General features: G+C 46.6%; 1 protein-coding gene across 1 annotated transcript in view; it reads right to left on the minus strand.

Moving 5' to 3' along the window:
- Positions 1 to 17226, minus strand: part of LOC144681717 (peroxisomal acyl-coenzyme A oxidase 2-like) — a 46714-nt gene extending 29488 nt beyond the window's left edge. Inside the window, exons 1-6 of the mRNA XM_078543610.1 lie at positions 17058 to 17226; positions 12205 to 12367; positions 7466 to 7620; positions 6677 to 6784; positions 5709 to 5828; positions 48 to 163 (exon numbers count right to left, since the gene is read on the minus strand). Coding sequence (XP_078399736.1) covers positions 48 to 163; positions 5709 to 5828; positions 6677 to 6784; positions 7466 to 7620; positions 12205 to 12367; positions 17058 to 17166 — 771 coding nt within the window. The 5' untranslated portion in view covers positions 17167 to 17226. The remainder of the gene's footprint in view (positions 1 to 47; positions 164 to 5708; positions 5829 to 6676; positions 6785 to 7465; positions 7621 to 12204; positions 12368 to 17057) is intronic.
- Positions 17227 to 18813: the final 1587 nt, after the last annotated feature.

Below are 18813 nucleotides of genomic sequence, written 5' to 3' on the forward strand. Positions count from 1 at the left end.
ACTGAAAACTGCATTTAAGAATTATGCTAAGAACTTTAATTATTTACCTCACTGTATCTGCTCAACATGTTCTCCCTGGGAATGTGAACATTTTGCAACATTAAATATCCATTGTCAACCTGCTCAAAGGCCATCTTTGGACCAATGTCTCCAATTTTGACACCTGGAACCAGATTTTAAAAATACATTAGCAATAGCATCTGTTTATTTCTTCTTAATCATTCATGGCAATATGAACATTGTTGGCGAAGCCAGCATTTATTGCCCATCCCTAATTGCCTTCTTGAAGTTATTGGTCAGCCACCTTCTGAACACAATATAGCTGAGTAGCTCACTAGGCCATTTCAGTTGGTAAGTGGGTAGAGGGATAGGTGGATGAGGTGGTAGGGTGGGTGAAGTGGCTACTCACTCATTCACTCCTTCACTCGCCCATTCACTAACATGCAAACTGGATCTTTAAACTTACCATGCGGCAGTTAGTGCCATAAAAAGAGGGTGTGTCCTGCCTTTCCCCAACTTCTACTCTACTTCGACGGAGTTCCCCAATAGATGCATTTCTGCGGAAGCTGGGCTCGGAAGGTCCCGGTAGAAATGCAAATCAGTGTCGGGTTGGGGAAATTTCTGAGCAAAGCAGCAATCCAACGATCATTGCCACTGCTCGGATGATCCTATTTTCATTACGATTCTTCAGCAATAAATGAATCCTGCACTTCACTCATGAGCAATTTTCTTGCGGAAACACACAGGACTGGTCTGAACATTTTGTATTGATGACCCATGTTGAGCCACTGGGCAGAATTTTTTCTGAATGCAGTGGGAGGCCTGTAGCAGGTCAAGAATCCATTTGTCCTTGATGGGGGACTTTGTGGTTCTAACTCAGCCACAGCATTAGTATTTATCTTCGAGGTGATTTGTCGAATATGTCAAAGGAAGGATTTCTAGTTAAAGAGACCCTGGTAGGGGTCAAAATGGCTGACCTGTAAATCACTTCAGCAACCAAAACAGTGGAAAGGAGATCTGGGAAGGCTGCCCCCTGGGTCTCTGACTCTGACCTAGAGGTCCTGCTGTGGGATCTAAGGGACTGAAGTGAGGTGATGTTTGCCAAGGACAAGGAAGATCCCAGACTCTCCAGCCAAGTAGGGGTGATGGAAGTGAGCAGGAGTGTGGTCCTTTGAACCTTGAGACAATGTCCTAAGCGATTCAAGGACCACAGTGCAGGAGTGGCTTAACAGTTTCATCCGGTGCCAAGCCCCCACACTCTGACCTATTGAACATTCTACTGCACGACACTCTTCAGACCAACACACCTTGCAGCTCCACTCATTCCTCTCTTCAAGCATCTTATCATATCCCCATCTTAACAACCAACACTCACACTCAACTTTGTGCCATCTCACACCCATGCCTCACAGTCGCCTTCCAGGAATGTTGTCCCTCGCTCTCCTCAACACAAGTCATTTCTCACCCTCCCAACACTCTCTCCATTCAGAAGGCAGCACAGAATTCTAGGGAGAGGCAGAGAACTGAGATGGGGGTGGAGGTGGAGAGAGCTTCCAGTGATAGTCACTGGCAATGCATGCCCTCCGGGTCCACTGGGAAGGAGGTATTGTTCCAGGAGGCTGCAGAAAGCAACAACAACCTGCCATGAGAGTCTGAGCCTCCTGAGGTACTGGCGCTTACACATGTTGAGAAAAGCTTATCCTCTGCCTGTACACCCTGTGTTAGGGAGTTTTGCCTCCTTCGAGCTGAATCTGTGTCAATCCCCTGTCTTGCGGAACAACATGTGGCTGAGGAGAATGCTGGTGTTGAACCTGGTGCTGCTGGTAATGTTTGAGCTGCTCCTCTTGTTCTTCATCAGAGGTCCATGATAGAACTGCATAAACTGCTCCCATGTCATGGTGAAGGCTGACAGCAGGAAAGTGCAGATCAAGGTGATTGTAGTCCAACACAGGGCTGCAGCTATTCAGTTTCACTCTTGAAGGCTTCTCAGCTTCTCTGTTCAGTAAAACATTCTCTGCTGTGCTTTCACCTGGATGACCCTGCTGAATTCCACACAGCTCCAGAAATCAATGCGCTGGCTGTAAAAGCCAGAATTCTGGGTTAAATCTTGAGGTAATTGGGAATTGAAATCTTTTAATTATTTACCTGACGGCTCCACAGGGATTTCCTGCCCATCTGCAAACCTGCCCAGGTTAAACCTAGAAGCGAGTGGTATAAGTTGGGTTTCCATTTTTTTTGAGTTTTCAACACTCTCCCGCCCACACTCAAATCCCCTTGGCAGTTAAAATTCAGCCACTGTGTGCCCTCACAGTGCTATTTTAGTCATAGATGTAGAATAATGTTTGTTCTCAACAACTAAGTTTTAATAAGCTTTCAGGTTTATTTTGTTTGCACCGAAATATGCAGCTATGCTGATGAGAAAATGGCCTCATGTGGTCCAACAGACGTTTCCTATCAAGGAGCAGCAATATCCTTCTTTTTATTCATTCACGGGATGTGGGCTTCGCTGTCTAGGCTAGCATTTATTGCCCATCCCTAGTTGCCCTCGAGAGGTGGTGAGTTGCCTTCTTGAACCGCTGCAGTCCATGTGGTGTAGGTACACCCACAGTACTGTGAGGGAGGGAGTTCCAGGATTTTGGCCCAGAGACAGTGAAGGAACAGTGATATATTTCCAAGTCAGGATGGTGAGTGACTTGGAGGGGAACTTCCAGTGATGGTGTTCCCATCTATCTGCTGCCCTTGTCCTTCTAAATGGTAGTGGTTGTGGGTTTGGAAGGTGCTGTCTAAGGACCCTCGCTGAATTCCTGCAGTGCATATTGTAGATGGTACACAATGCTACTGTGCGTCGGTGGTGGAAGGAGTGAATGTTTGTGGATGTGGTGCCAATCAAGTGGGCTGCTTTGTCCTGGACGGTGTCAAGCTTCTAGAGTGTTGTGCATTCATCCGGGCAAGTGGACAATATTCCATCACACTCCTGACTTGTGCCTTGTAGATGATGGACAGGCTTTGGGGAGTCAGGAGGCGAGTTACTCGTCGCAGGATTCCTAGCCTCTGACCTGCTCTTGTAGCCACAGTGCTTATATGGCTAGTCCAGTTTAGTTTCTGGTCAATGGTAACCCCAGGATGTTGATAGTGGGGGATTCAGTGATGGCAATGCCATTGAACATCAAGGGGCGATGGTTGGATTCTCTCTTGTTGGAGATGGTCATTGCCTGACACTTGTGTGACGCGATTGTTACTTGCCACTTGTCACCCCAAAGCCTGGATATTGTCCAGGTCTTGCTGCATTTGGACATGGACTGCTTCAGCATCTGAGGAGTTGCAAATGGTGCTGAACATTGTGCAATCATCAGCGAACATTCCCACTTCTGACCTTATGACGGAAGGAAGGTCACGGATGAAGAAGGTCGTTGATGAAACAGCTGAAGATGGTTGGGCCGAGTACACTACCCTGAGGAACTCCTGTAGTGATGTCCTGGAGCTGAGATGCCTGACCTCCAACAACCACAACTATCTTCCTTCGTGCTAGGTATGTCTCCAACCAGTGGAGAGTTTTCCTCCTGATTCCCATTGACTCGAGTTTTGCTAGGGCTCCTTGATGCCACACTCTGTCAAGGGCAGTCACTCTCACCTCACCTCAGGTGTTCAGCTCTTTTGTCCATGTTTGAACCAAGGCTGTAATGAGGTCAGGAGCTGAGTGGCCCTGGCGGAACCCAAACTGGGTGCCAGTGAGCAGGTTATTGCTAAGCAAGTGCCACTTGGTAGCACTGTTGGTGACCCCTTCCATCACTTTACTGATGATTGAGGCAGGTTGGATTTGTCCTGCTTTTTGTGTACAGGGCATACCTGGGCAATTTTCCACATTGCCAGGTAGATGCCAATGTTGTAGCTGTACTGGAACAGCTTGGCTAGGGGCGCGGCACGTTCTGGAGCACAAGCCTTCGGTACTATTGCCGGAATATTCTCAGGGTCCATAGTCTTTGTGGTATCCAGTGCCTTCAGCCGTTTCTTGATATCACGTGGAGTGAATTGAATCGGTTGAAGACTGGCATCTGTGATGCTGGGGACATCTGGAGGAGGCCGAGATGGATCATCCACTCGGCACTTCTGGCTGAAGATTGTAGCAAATCTTGTGTCTTTTATCTTTTGCACTGATGTGCTGGACTCCTCCATCATTGAGGATGGGGATATTTGTGGAGCATCCTCCTCCAGTGAGTTGTTTGATTGTCCACCACCATTCACGACTTGTTGCAAGACTGCAGAGTTTAGATCTGATCAGTTGGTTGTGGGATTTCTTAGCTCTGTCTATCACTTGCTGCTATGCTGTTTGGCATGCAAGTAGTCCTGTGTTATAGCTTCACCAGATTGACACCTCATTTTTAGGTATGCCTGGTGCTGCTCCTGGCATGTCCTCCTGAACTCTTCATTCAACCAGGGTTGATCCCCTGGCTTGATAGTAATGGTAGAGTGGGGGATATGCCAGGCTATGAGGTTACAGATTGTGTTCGAGTACAATTCTGCTGCTGCAGAATGGCCCACAGCACCTCATGGATGCCCAGTCTTGACTTGTTAGATCTGTTTAAAATCTATCCCATTTAGCACAGTGGTAGCGTCACACAACACGATGGAGAGTATCCTCAACGTGAAGGCAGGACGTCATCTCCACAAGGACTGTGCGGTGGTCACTCCTACCAACGCTGCAGCTGCGGAGGATGAGGTCAAGTATGTTTATCCCTCTTGTTGGTTCCCTCAGCACCTGCCGCAGACCCAGTTTAGCAGCTATGTAATTTAGGATTCGGCCAGCTCGGTCAGTAGTGGTGCTACCGACCCGCCCTTGGTGATGGACACTGAAGTCCCCCACCCAGAGTACATTCTGCGCCCTTGCCACCCACAGTGCTTCCTCCAAGTGGTGTTCAATCATCTGAGCTCATGGTGAGATGGTGCTCATCAACTGAGGGAGGGTGGTATGTGGTAATCAGCAGGTTTCCTTATTTGTCCTGATGCCACAAGACTTCATGGGGTCTAGAGTCAATGTTGAGTCCCAGGGCGACTCCCTCCCATATACCACTGTGCCGCCACCTCTGCTGGGCCTCCCCAGGGGCATTGTAAGTTATGATTCCGTGAGGGTGACTATGTCAAGCTGTTGCTTGACTACTCTATGAGACAGCTCTCACTGTAAGGACAACTTTGCAGGGTCCGTTGTCGTTTCTGCTGCCTAGGTCTGTCCGGTTTCATTCCTTTTTTGTGACTCAGAGGTAAGGACGACAGATTTCCTTCAATAGTGGACCAGATGGGTTTTTACAACAATCAACAGGTTTTTAATTCCAGATTTTTATTGAATTTGAATTCCACTATCTGCAGTGACCCAGAGCAGGGTCCCCAGAGCATTACCCTGGGTCTCTGGATTACTAGTCTAGCGACAGTACCACTACGCCATCGCCTCCCCTTCTTGTTTAATCCAAAAAAAAATCAACTACACTATTGGGCATGGAACTTTGCAAAGGAATACACATCCCCACTACTTTGTGGCTGTGCACCTTACTTATGCTGCTTCCAAGTGGTATGTGTGTTACATGGTCCAGCACATAACAGCATAACAATGACAATAGTGCTTCATTACAACCCACGCTCCCCAGAACAAAACAAGCAAGCTTTATTGCTGTAAAGTCTTTTAAAGTGTCAGGAAATTAAAACAAACAGCATATTACCTGGCAAAGCAGAATGGTCCACCAGGCTGCGAATCTGAATGATAAAGGCATGCATCCCATGGCACATCTCCTGGGTATACAGCTGAGCTAAGACCACAGCATGATTTGCCGATCTACCCACTGAGAGTAGGAAACACAGATTGCATGAAAACTTATCGAATCAATGGATTGTTAATTTTTATTCCCCAAACCAGTCAACTTGCACTACATGGTTTGCTTCACAGAAAAGACAACTCACCCCGAGCCTTTCTGTTCCTTTTAAGAACTTGCTGAATTTACATATTTGTTGCCCATTAATCTCGCCATAGGAAGTTATGCCTGACAGTTAAAAGTGTAAATATCCTTTTAACTAAGGTGATTGATAATGCAATACCAATTTCCCTGGCCCAGAAAGGGAACAATTTAATTAGTTCAGTTTTGTGTATTCAATTGTTGCTGAGAGATTTAAAATTTTATTTTTGTTCTTACTTTTCCTATCTGTCTCTTGTCTCTCTTAATCCAATTTTTTTCTCTTCTGGACCTGATTTGACTATAATTCACCCTTTGTTGTTCCTGTTCTTTTCTCAATCCTTAAATCTTACTAATTAAATACACTGATGATTCTGTCATTCAATGAGGTCCAAGGGGCCCTGTTCCCATCATCTCAACATTATCAGCTCGTGTTCAGCAAAAAAATGGCGTAAAACTTTATTGAAAAAGATCTAATTAAGAACATGGGCTGTGAGATGCTCCACTCCAGCAATGTCCAGGCCATCATACTTCAACAACTTGCATTTATGTAGCGCCTGTAATGTTGTAAAACATCAAGACCCAACATTTATAGTAACAAATTATCAGAGTACAATGCACGTTAGTTTTCTTAAATTAGAAATCCATTTTCTACTTGAAGTAATTCTAGGGTCAAATTTAACAATAGGTAGAAACAAGTAACTTGTACATCTAGTGAGTGGGATATTTCAGAGGCTTACAGTCACCGGGCCACCACTTTATTGAGGACACTTCTAGTGTGTTGAGGATGAAATCCTGGCTGGAAGCGTCAAAGGATGCCGTTGTCTCTAGTCCTCGAAGATATGTGCCTTAAAATGAACAGTAGGTACATAATTCAAACAGGAAGAGCGTGGAAAGTTTAAGAGTTCACAGTTGGAAACAAAAAGCTGACTGCCTTATTGCTTTATCAACTGTTCCTTTTGGTTGTTGTCACTTAAAGTGACAAATTTCAGGTTAAGCTAATGTGCTTGTCCCAGGTTTAGCAGCGCTGTCGAGTTCAGTGAAGCCCATTACGTTGCTCAACAGAGGTGCTGATCATACAAAGATTCTGAACTGAAAGTTATGTTTATCCAATTAAAAGAGATAACTATCCAACTACCTCAATTGTAATGAATGTCTGTTAACCAGCCAGTTATCAGCTACTGACGCAGACTATTAATAAATTAGTCTACAACTTGATCTCAAACTTATTGGCCCCTTTCTGAAATTATTAATTAACAATATGAATCAAACTGAATGATTGCATAACCAAAATCAGAATTCACAGTGTGAGATTTACAATAGAAACAATTACCTCAGATTTGGACATAGTATTTTTGAGCACCAATGTTCTACTTAGCAGCTGTCTTTTTTTAAAAAGAAAAGCTCATTTAACAGTCAGTTGCCCTGCAATTTGATTTTGTAAAATTATAAAGCATAAACCAAGGGGCACAATATAATTGTGTTGGTAAACAGTGTTCAAATATAAGTATATCAAATTGTTCACTTGCCATGGCCTAGCTCCGTTTGAGCATAGGTTCCAATAATCTGGTAATCCTTAGCCAGTGGAACCCACTTAGCGATCTGTGCATCTGTCCCCAGTTCCGTGATGGTTGGTATAAAGAGTTCACGATGGACTGCAAAGGCCAAATTTCCTCCCAGGACCCTAAAGTCAGGTAGAAGCACAGTTACTGTTCACTGCTAATGACTCTATCAACATCCTGCGGGTTACCATTGACCAGAAACTGAACTGGGCCAGCCATGTAAATACTGTGGTTACAAGAGGTCAGAGGCTGGGAGTTCTATAGAGAGTAACTCGCCTCCTGACTCCACATAGCATTTCCACCATCTACAAGGCACAAGTCAGAAGTGTGATGGAATACTCTCCACTTGCCTCAGTGAGTGCAGCTCCAACAACACTCAAGAAGCTCAACACCATCCAGGTCAAAGCAGCCTGCCTGATTGGAACCCCATCCACCACCTTGAACTTCCACTCCCTTCACTCCCGGCGCACAGCGGCAGCAATGTGCACCATCTATAAGATGCATTGCAGCAACTCACCCAGACTCCTTTCAGAGAACATTCCAGGCCCGCAACCTCTACCACCTGGAAGGACAAGGGCAGCAGATGCCCAGATCGCCACCTGCAAGTTCCCCTCTGTAATAGAAGTGTCTGGTACATAAAGGGTTAATGTGGGACTGAGTACAGTACCACCCACACCGTGATGTAAGACGACATCTGATGCAGAGCCAGGGTCAGCCAGGAGATGGACACAGAAGACCTAGAATGAGGTCAATTATGTATCTATACATATGTATATATTTATATATTCTATAAATATGTATATACTTATGAGCTGTTAATAAAGACTTGCTTTTAACATACTCCAGACTGGAAGCCTACTTCATGGTATCCAAAACAGGATTCCTCGTGGTGGCAGCCTCAAGATTAATATCTGAATGCATGCAGTATACGAAATAAGGTAAATGAGCTTGTGGCGCAGATTGAAATTGGCAGGTATGATGTGGTGGGCATCACAGAGACATGGCTGCAAGGGGATCAGGACTGGGAGCTAAATATCCAAGGATATACATCCTATCGAAAAGATAGGCAGGTTGGCAGAGGGGGTGGGGTTGCTTTGTTAGTAAGAAATGAAATTAAATCGATAGCAAGAAACGACATAAGGTCAGATGATGTAGAATCTGTGTGGGTAGAGTTGAGGAATCGCAAAGGTGATAAAACCATAATGGGAGTTATGTACAGGTCTCCGAACAGTAGTCAGGATGTGGGGCACAAGATACACCAGGAGATAGAAAAGGTGTGTAAGAAAGGCAAGGATACAGTGATCATGGGGGATTTCAATATGTAGGTAGACTGGGAAAATCAGGTTGGTAGTGGATCCCAAGAAAAGGAATTTGTGGAATGTCTACGAGATGGCTTTTTGGAGCAGCTTGTGGTGGAGCCCACTAGGGAACAGGCAATTCTAGATTTAGTGATGTGTAATGAGGCAAATTTGATAAGGGAGCTTAAGGTGAAGGAACCCTTAGGAGGAAGTGACCATAATATGATAGAATTTACCCTGCAATTTGAGAGGAAAAAGCTGGAATCAGATGTAACGGTATTACAGTTGAATAAAGGCAACGACAGAGGCAAGAGGGAGGAGCTGGCCAGAATTGACTGGGAGATGAGCCAAGCAGGAAAGACAGTGGAACAGCAATGGCAGGAGTTTCTGGGAGTAATTTGGGAGACATGGCAAAAATTCATCCCTAGGAAGAAGAAGCATACTAAAGGGAGGACGAGACAACCATGGCTGACTAGGGAAGTCAGGGACAGCATAAAAGCTAAAGAGAAAGCATACAATGTGGCGAAGACCAGTGGGAAACCAAGGGATTGGGAAGCCTACAAAGGCCAACAGAGGACAACTAAAAAAGAAATAAGGAGGGAGAAGTTTAAATATGAGGGTAAACTAGCCAGTAATATAAAAGAAGATTGCAAGAGTTTTTTTTGATATATAAAGGGTAAGAGAGAGGAAAAAGTGGACATTGGGCTGCTGGAAAATGACGCTGGAGAAGTAGTAGTGGGGAGCAAAGAAATGGCGGAGGAACTGAATAGGTACTTTGCGTCAGTCTTGACGGTGGAAGACACGAGTAACATCCCCAAAGTTCAAGAGTCGGGGGGCAGAGGTGAGTATGGTGGCCATTACCAAGGAGAAGGTGCTAGGAAAACTGAAAGGTCTGAAGGTGGCTAAATCACCTGGACCAGATGGATTACACCCCAGAGTTCTGAAGGAGATAGTTGAAGAGATAGTGGAGGCATTAGTGGTGATCTTTCAGGAATCACTGGAGTCAGGGAGGGTCCCAGAGGACTCGAAAATCACTAATGTAACCCCCCTGTTTAAGAAGGGAGTGAGGCAAAAGACGTGAAATTACAGGCCGATTAGCCTGACCTTGGTCATTGGTAAGGTTTTAGAGTCCATTATTAAGGATGAGATTTCAGAATACTTGGAAGTGCATGGTAAAATTGGGCAAAGTCAGCATGGTTTCATCAAGGGGAGGTCATGCCTGACAAATCTGTTAGAATTCTTTGAGGAGGTAACGAGTAGGATAGACAAAGGAGAGCCAATGGATGTTATCTACTTGGACTTCCAGAATGCCTTTGACAAGGTGCCGCACAGGAGGCTGCTCAGTAAGATAAGAGCCCATGGTGTTAGAGGCAAGGTACTAGCATGGATAGAAGATTGGCTGTCTGGCAGGAGGCAGAGAGTGGGGATAAAGGGCCCTTCTCAGGATGGTGGCCGGTGACTAGTGGAGTTCCGCAGGGTTCAGTGTTGGGACCACAACTTTTCACTTTATACATTAATGATCTAGATGAAGGAACTGAGGGCATTCTGGCTAAGTTTGCAGATGATACAAGGATAGGTGGAGGGACAGGTAGTACTGAGGCAGTGGGGAGGCTGCAGAAGGATTTGGACAGGTTAGGAGAATGGGCAAAGAAGTGGCAGATGGAATACAACGTGGGGAAGTGTGAGGTCATGCACTTTGGTAGGAAGAATAGAGGCATAGACTATTTTCTAAATGGGGAGAGAATTCAGAAATCTGGAGTTCAAAGGGACTTGGGAGTCCTAGTCCAGGATTCTCTTAAGGTTAACTTGCAGGTTGAGTCTGTAGTTAGGAAGGCAAATGCAATGTTGGCATTTATTTCGAGAGGACTAGAATATGAAAGCAGGGATGTGCTGCTGAGGCTTTATAAGGCTCTGGTCAGACCACATTTAGAATATTGTGAGCAATTTTGGGCCCCGTATCTCAGGAAGGATGTGCTGGCTTGGAGAGGGTCCAGAGGAGGTTCACGAGAACGATCCCAGGAATGAAAGGCTTAACATATGAGGAATGTTTGAGGACTGTGGGTCTATACTCGATGGAGTTTAGAAGGATGAGGGGGGGATCTGATTGAAACTTACAGACTACTGAAAGGCCTGGATAGAGTGGACGTGGGGAAGATGTTTCAATTAGTAGGAGAGACTAGGACCCAAGGGCACAGCCTCAGAGTAAAGGGAAGACCTTTTAGAACAGAGATGAGGAGAAACCTCTTTAGCCAGAGAGTGGTGTATCTATGGAATTCATTGCCACAGAAGGCCAGGTCATTGAGTGTATTTAAGACCGAGATAGATAGGTTCTTGACTGGTATGGGGATCAAAGGTTACGGGGAGAAGGCGGGAGAATGCGGTTGAGAAACTTATCAGCCATGATTGAATGGCAGAGCAAACTCGATGGGCCGAATGGCGTAATTTCTGCTCCTATGTCTTATGGTCTTATGATGCAGATCCCCATTGTCTCACCAGGGTGCCTGGTATGCACAGTGGCAGTGTGATGGCTTAAACTAATGACATGCCGTTGCTCTCCCTTAGATTCACCAGCATGCACTTGAACGCAGGAGCGCCTTTCCACCCAGAGGTCACTCCCCTAGAAGCTGCATAGGGACACCTGGCCTCCTCTCCCTTTTGCCCCTCTCTTCCTCCTCAGGGGAAATACCACCAGCGGAGACCACAATCGCCATTGCCTGGATAACAGAAGGCTGTCTGATACCTGGAAGGATCCACAAGGTCAAAATTGTCCGGGGGCCTTGGAGACACGGAGTCCTGAAATGAAGCCTGGAAATGCTAAGAATGAAGCTCAGAACAGAGGTGAAGCTGTCAAGTTCAAATAAGCAACCAGCAACAAACTATCTCCTAAACTCCTCACTACTCACACTGTCAGTGCTGCCGACCCTTTTTATCCCACCCTTGGATGAGATTTCATTAAAAGTGGGCTGCCTGCTTTACCTATGCGATGAGCATGAAATCACGCTGGCAATGTAAAATCAAGTACAATTGGCTTTTTAATGGCCTTAAGTCACCCTTTAATTGTTGGCGGGTGCAGCTCCAGCACCCATGCGTGCCCGCCAACCTGAAGATTGCTCATGTGCAGGATGACATCGGGATGCTTGGGACTTGAACTTGTAGACTCTACCCTGTGGTTCATTTCTGACTTTAACTATGATCCTATGCAGCAGTGTCGGACTGGAATTTTTCCACTGAAGGATTTGAAAATTTGGATCCATGAACCTCCCAGGGGCTTGTTTCAGTATATAACTGGTGCAGGCCTAATAGTAGATCTCTTAATGTGGATGATGCACTTAGGGAAGGGGAAAAGTACAATTTCTGTATAAGAGCTCTTACAAAGAACACGTTGACATTTTTTGTTAAAAACTATACCTAAAAGCAATTTGTATTTCTGGCCCATCAGCGGTCCAGCCCAATTCCTTAATCTTCTGCCGTAGATGCACAGCCCCTTTCACAGCTTCTTCGTATCGCTCAGTCTGCGTCAAGAAGTACTGATTTTCTTGGTTAAAAACAGCATCACTATTAATGATATGTTCTGATAAAACAAAGATAAATTGTGAAATTAAGATATTCTATCTTACTTAAATTATATCAATTCTTGTAAAGTTCAAAACTGCTGAATTACTCAATGATACAAGAGACCCTAAAATTATGGAATGCATTTTATATTGTTTATTGCATCCTCTTCCCTTCCCTTCCTGTCCTCTGCGTCCACTACTCCACCACTTGTCCCACCGCCCCCCACCCCCCCCCACCCTTAAACCAGCTTATATTTCACCTCTTCTCTATTTTTACTTAGTTCTGTTGAAGGGTCATTCGGACTCGAAACGTTAACTGTGCTCCTCTCCGCAGATGCTGCCAGACCTGCTGAGTTTTTCCAGGTATTTTTGTTTTTGTTTTGGATTTCCAGCATCCGCAGTTTTTTGCTTTTATCTTAGCTGTTTAGCTGAAGCTATTTTGCAGGCCCCAAGAATTGAAACCACATATTTTGAATAACTTCAAAACAAAATTAAAACAAGTTCTTTTTCTCATCTGTAATAACATTTCATGTTTAAACATGCAAAAAGACTATTATCATTGTTTCCAACCAGCAGATGAAGTAAATGATTAAACTTAATCTTGTAGCCTTCACACCTCAAAGAAAATTCAAGATGACTTGTCTGATCTTCCTGAACCAATGTACCTGCACCTTCAGGATAATCAACTGAAAATGTAGTTCAGCCTGGGTATTATGGTCATTTTGACAGTTGGGCAGCAGCAGGAAAGTATTCTGTATTGTACAGAAATGGTCAAATAGGTAGATGCCTATAAAATCAGCTGGAGGATCTAGGTAAAAACAAAAAACTACTGCGGATGCTGGAAATCCAAAACATAACAGAATTACCTGGAAAAGCTCAGCAGGTCTGGCAGCATCGGCGGAGAAGAAAAGAGTTGATGTTTCGAGTCCTCATGACCCTTCAACAGAACTGAGTAATATTAGGAGAGGGGTGAAATATAAGTTGGTTTAAGGTGGGGGGGGGGGGGGGTGGGGTTTGGGGGAGAGAAGTTGGGGGGGGGCGGTGGTTGTAGGGACAAGCAAGCAGTGATAGGAGCAGATAATCAAAAGATGTCACAGACAAAGGAACAAAAAGGTGTTGAAGGCGGTGATATTATCTAAGAGAATGTGCTAATTAAGAATGGATGGCAGGACACTCAAGGTACAGCTCTAGTGGGATTTCGGGCTCAGCACGATGCTGAACTCTTCTTCCGCCGTCTTCGTCTCCGTGCTCACTTCTTTGGGCAGGAGTCCTCTCCCCGTTCAACGGATCCTTTTACCCACCTCCAATATTCTCCCTCCACCTGGACCCCTCCCTCTGGATTCTTACCTTCTCTTGATCTTTTCATTGAGAACTGTCGGCATGACATTAGTCGTCTCAATTTCTCTGCTCCTCTCACCCATTCTAATCTGTCTCTCTCTGAACTTACTGCACTCCGTTCTCTCAGGTCCAACCCCAACATTGTCATCAAACCCGCTGACAAGGGTGGTGCTGTTGTTGTCTGGCGCACTGACCTCTACCTCACGGAGGCTGAGCGTCAACTTGCAGACACTTCCTCCTACCTCTCCCTGGACCATGACCTCACGACTGAACATCAAGCCATTGTTTCCAGGACTGTCACTGACCTCATCTCCTCTGGCTATCTTCCTCCCACAGCTTCCAACCTGATAGTCGCCCAACCTCGAACGGCCCGCTTCTACCTCCTACCCAAAATCCACAAACAGAACTGTCCCGGCAGACCGATCGTGTCAGCCTGTTCCTGCCCCACGGAACTCATTTCTCGTTATCTTGACTCCCTTCTCTCTCCCCTTGTCCAGTCGCTTCCCACCTACATCCGTGATTCCTCTGACACCTTACGTCACATCAACAATTTCCAGTTCCCTGGCCCCAACCGCTTCTTCTGCACCATGAACGTCCAATCCCTCTACACCTCCATCCCCCACCAGGATGGTATGAGGGCCCTTAGCTTCTTCCTTGAACAGAGGCCCGAACAATCCCCATCCATCGCTACTCTCCTCCGTCTGGCTGAACTTGTTCTCACACTGAACAATTTCTCCTTTAACTCCTCTCACTTCCTCCAAATAAAAGGTGTGGCTATGGGTACCCGCATGGGCCCCAGCTATGCCTGTCTCTTTATGGGGTATGTGGAACATTCCTTGTTCCAGTCCTACTCCGGCCCCCTCCCACAACTCTTTCTCCGGTACATCGATGATTACTTCGGTGCTGCTTCATGCTCTCATTGGGACCTGGAAAAATTGATTAATTTTGCTTCCAATCTCCACCCCTCCATCATTTTCACATGGTCCATCTCTGACACTTCCTTTCCCTTCCTTGACCTCTCTGTCTCAAATTCTGGCGATAGACTGTCCACCAATATCCATTACAAGCCTACCGACTCCCACAGCTACCTCGACTACAGCTCCCCACACCTCGCTTCCTGTAAGGACTCCATCCCATTCTCTCAGTTCCTTCGCCTCCGTCGCATCTGTTCTGATGATGCTACCTTTCCTAATATTACTCAGTTATGTTGAAGGGTCATGAGGACTCGAAACGTTAACTCTTTTCTTCTCCGCTGATGCTGCCAGACCTGCTGAGTTTTTCCAGGTAATTCTGTTTTTGTTTTGGAGGATCTAGGTTCTGACTGACAATTGTACTTTTACCAGAGGCTTATGTGCGCGCTGGGGGCCAGAATAAATGCAGAAGACTATGCCAGTTACTAAAGTCTGTTCTAAAGGACAAATTGTTTATCTAGTTACTCTTATGTTAGTAAGGTTACCAAGCTGCTAGAAAGGCTCAACAGTACATGCTGTCCTATAACTTTGCAGGATGAAGAGGTTGGACTTTTAAATTAGGAGTGGTAACCGACATGTGGGCTAGTTCTGGACCCTGACCCCACATGGTGGGCTTTAGGTGTGTCCACTGCAATTTTTAATGTTTCAGCCAATTGAAGACTAGGGTGCGAGCTTGCCATCAAATCAGGGACATTGGGTGTTTCCCGCGGCAGAGGGCCAATGGTTATGCTCCACATAAGTCTCCTTCCGCGTTACTTTACCTAGCCATATCATGTGCATTCGAAACTTGGCAGGAGCCTGGAGAGACCAGAACACAGACAGCACCAGAAGGAGGGTGATCACTCGAGCCATCTTCCGCTTTATCTGGAGGTCAAAAATGGATCGTGTCCGCAGGGACGCGATGTACAAGCCTCTAGATAAAGGGGGGAAAAACGTGCCCAACATTGCCCTCATACTGATGGCCACCTTTGTGTGTGGCTGCATCAAGCGGTGCGTAGACCCTCAGTACGCAAACACCAAGTGTCACTACGTGCTGATGTTCTACCTGTCCCCGGTGTTGCGAAGGATGGGTCTGGCCACGCTGCCGCGGAACGCTCCAAGTAGTTGGACCGTGCCGTACCACCTGTCCCTCGTGGAAAAATTTATGCAGAAAAACACCTTTGACCACAAGTCCATCAGGCAGTGGTCAGCACGTAACGTCCTAGAGGCCCTGAGGGAACAGGAGAGGGTGGATCCTGTGGGATGGTTCCCCGAGCAGACTGTCAAAGTCATTTGGCAGAATGCCTCATCGCCAGAACTTTCCAACAAGCACCAAGACGTGGCTTGGCTGGTGGTGAGAAAGGCCCTCCCCGTCAGATCCTTTCTACACGCCAGGAGTCTCACCCCCTCTGCACGTTGCCCTCGAGGTGGCTGTGGTGGGGAAGAGACCGTTGTTCACCTCCTTGTGGATTGTGCCTTTGCAAAGAAGGTCTGGAGAGAGATGCAGTGGTTGCTGTCGAGGTTCATCCCGAGCAGTTCTGTGACACAGGACTCTGTGCTCTACGGGCTGTTCCCAGGGACACACACCGAGACAAACATCAACTGCAGCTGGAGGATCATCAACTCGGTGAAAGACGCGCTTTGGTCTGCCCGAAACTTGTTGGTCTTCCAGCACAAAGATTTGTCCCCGACCGAGTGTTGCAGACTGGCACAATCCAAAGTCCAGGACTACGTGCTGAGGGACGCACTAAAGCTTGGGGCAGCCGCCACAAAGGCGCAATGGGGAAGGGTCGCTGTCTAAGACCTTTCTGCCACAGTGCACTGAGGGACTGGGAACTGTTTAAATCCCCTCGGGCTGTACAGCTCAAAATGAATGTAATATTTATTGTATGTATCAATGGATTTCGTGACACGTGTTGTAAAAGTCTGAACCTGTTTGTATTTTTGCGTTGGTGATTTTGCAATGTTTTGGAATGTTGTTTTGAAGATATTTTGTGAATAAAGTATATTTTTTACTAGAAGGAGGAGCACGGGCTGTGTAGGCCACAGCTGTCACTCACTAACTTACTCTTGACTTTGCCACCTAGGCGGTCACCAACTCAGGGCTGACCTCAGGGGTCCATGAACCCAAGTTTGAGAACTACTGAAACAGGCGGTCTTAGTGACAGCGAGAGTGTGGTCCGAAGTTTATCTTGGGGTTAAATATGACTCCAAAGGTCGGGAACAGTTTGGTTAGGTTCCACACAGTTGCCATGAAGAGGGGTGGGAGTTGGTGACCAGGGAACCGCAGTTTGTGGTGGGGACAGAAGGCAAGTATCCGCAGTAGTTTTTTGTTTTTAACTCTGGCCACCCTCTGATTTTACCGGACACTCTCTGCCCGACCGCCGGCTGGACCGGACACGCTCTGGCCGGGCCTCACCTATGGACCTCCGGGTGCGAGTGCGTCCCGCTCCGCCGTCCAGCAGGTTCACTAATTTCTCCACCTCGAAACCGGGAGCTTTCCTCTCGCTCGCAACGTCCGGATTCATCGCAGCGGACGGCGCTTCACACAAACTTCTTCGCACGGACTTTGGACCTTTTCCCAGATCCCGCCCACCAGGCCAGGCCGCCCATTGGTGCGTCCCTCCCACTTTCGCTGTGCTGATTGGTTGTATCCCCTGCCAATCAATGATTTCTTATCCAATTGTCATGTTTACAAAGATAAAAACAAAAAGCTAAAAGCTACTGCGGATGCTGGAAATCCAAAACAAAAACAGAATTACCTGGAAAAACTCAGTAGGTCTGGCAGCATCGGTGGAGAAGAAAAGAGTTGATGTTTCGAGTCCTCATGACCCTTCAACAGAACTGAGTATAGTTAGGAGAGGGGTGAAATATAAGCTGGTCTAGGGTGGGGGGAGAGAAGTTGAGGGTGGGGGTGGTTGTAGGGACAAGCAAGCAGTGATAGGAGCAGATAATCAAAAGATGTCACAGACAAAAGGATCAAAGAGGTGTTGAAGGTGGTGATATTATCTAAGAAAAGTGCTAATTAAGAATGGATGGCAGGACACTCAAGGTACAGCTCTAGTGGGGGTGGGGTGGAAAGACTAACAAAGTATTAGTTGTAGATTTAAAAATAATGGAAATAGGTGGGAAAAGAAGAATCTATATAAATTATTGAAAAAAAAGGGAGGGGGAAGAAACGGGGTGGGGATGGGGGGAGGGGGAGTTTAAGATCTAAAGTTGTTGAATTCAATATTCAGCCCGGAAGGCTGTAAAGTGCCTAGTCAGAAGATAAGGTGCTGTTCCTCCAGTTTGCATTGGGCTTCACTGGAACAATGCAGCAAGCCAAGGACAGACATGTGGGCAAGAGAACAGGGTGGAGTGTTAAAATGGCAAGCGACAGGGAGGTTTGGGTCTTTCTTGCAGACAGACCGCAGGTGTTCTGCAAAGCGGTCGCCCAGTTTGTGTTTGGTCTCTCCAATGTAGAGGAGACCGCATTGGGAGCAACGAATGCAGTAGACTAAGTTAGGGGAAATGCAAGTGAAATGCTGCTTCACTTGAAAGGAGTGTTTGGGCCCTTGGACGGTGAGGAGAGAGGAAGTGAAGGGGCAGGTGTTGCATCTTCTGCGTGGGCATGGGGAGGTGCCATAGGTGGGGGTTGAGGAGTAGGGAGTGATGGAGGAGTGGACCAGGGTGTCCCAGAGGGAACGATCCCTACAGAATGCCGCCAGGGGGGATGAAGGGAAGATGTGTTTGGTGGTGGCATCATGCTGGAGTTGGCGGAAATGGCAGAGGATGATCCTTTGAATGCGGAGGCTGGTGGGGTGATAAGTGAGGACAAGAGGAACCCTATCATGTTTCTGGGAGGGAGGAGAAGGCGTGAGGGCGGATGCGCGGGATATGGGCCGGACACAGTTGAGGGCCCTGTCAACGACCGTGGGTGGAAAACCTCGGTTAAGGAAGAAGGAGGACATGTCAGAGGAGCTGTTTTTGAAGGTAGCGTCATCAGAACAGATGCGACGGAGGCGAAGGAACTGAGAGAATGGGATGGAGTCCTTACAGGAAGCGGGGTGTGAGGAGCTGTAGTCGAGGTAGCTGTGGGAGTCGGTAGGCTTGTAATGAATATTGGTGGACAGTCTATCATCAGAAATTGAGACAGAGAGGTCAAGGAAGGGAAGAGAAGTGTCAGAGATGGA

This window comes from Cetorhinus maximus, chromosome 6 (genome assembly GCF_964194155.1).
Source record: "Cetorhinus maximus chromosome 6, sCetMax3.hap1.1, whole genome shotgun sequence".
Classification (NCBI taxonomy): domain Eukaryota; kingdom Metazoa; phylum Chordata; class Chondrichthyes; order Lamniformes; family Cetorhinidae; genus Cetorhinus; species Cetorhinus maximus.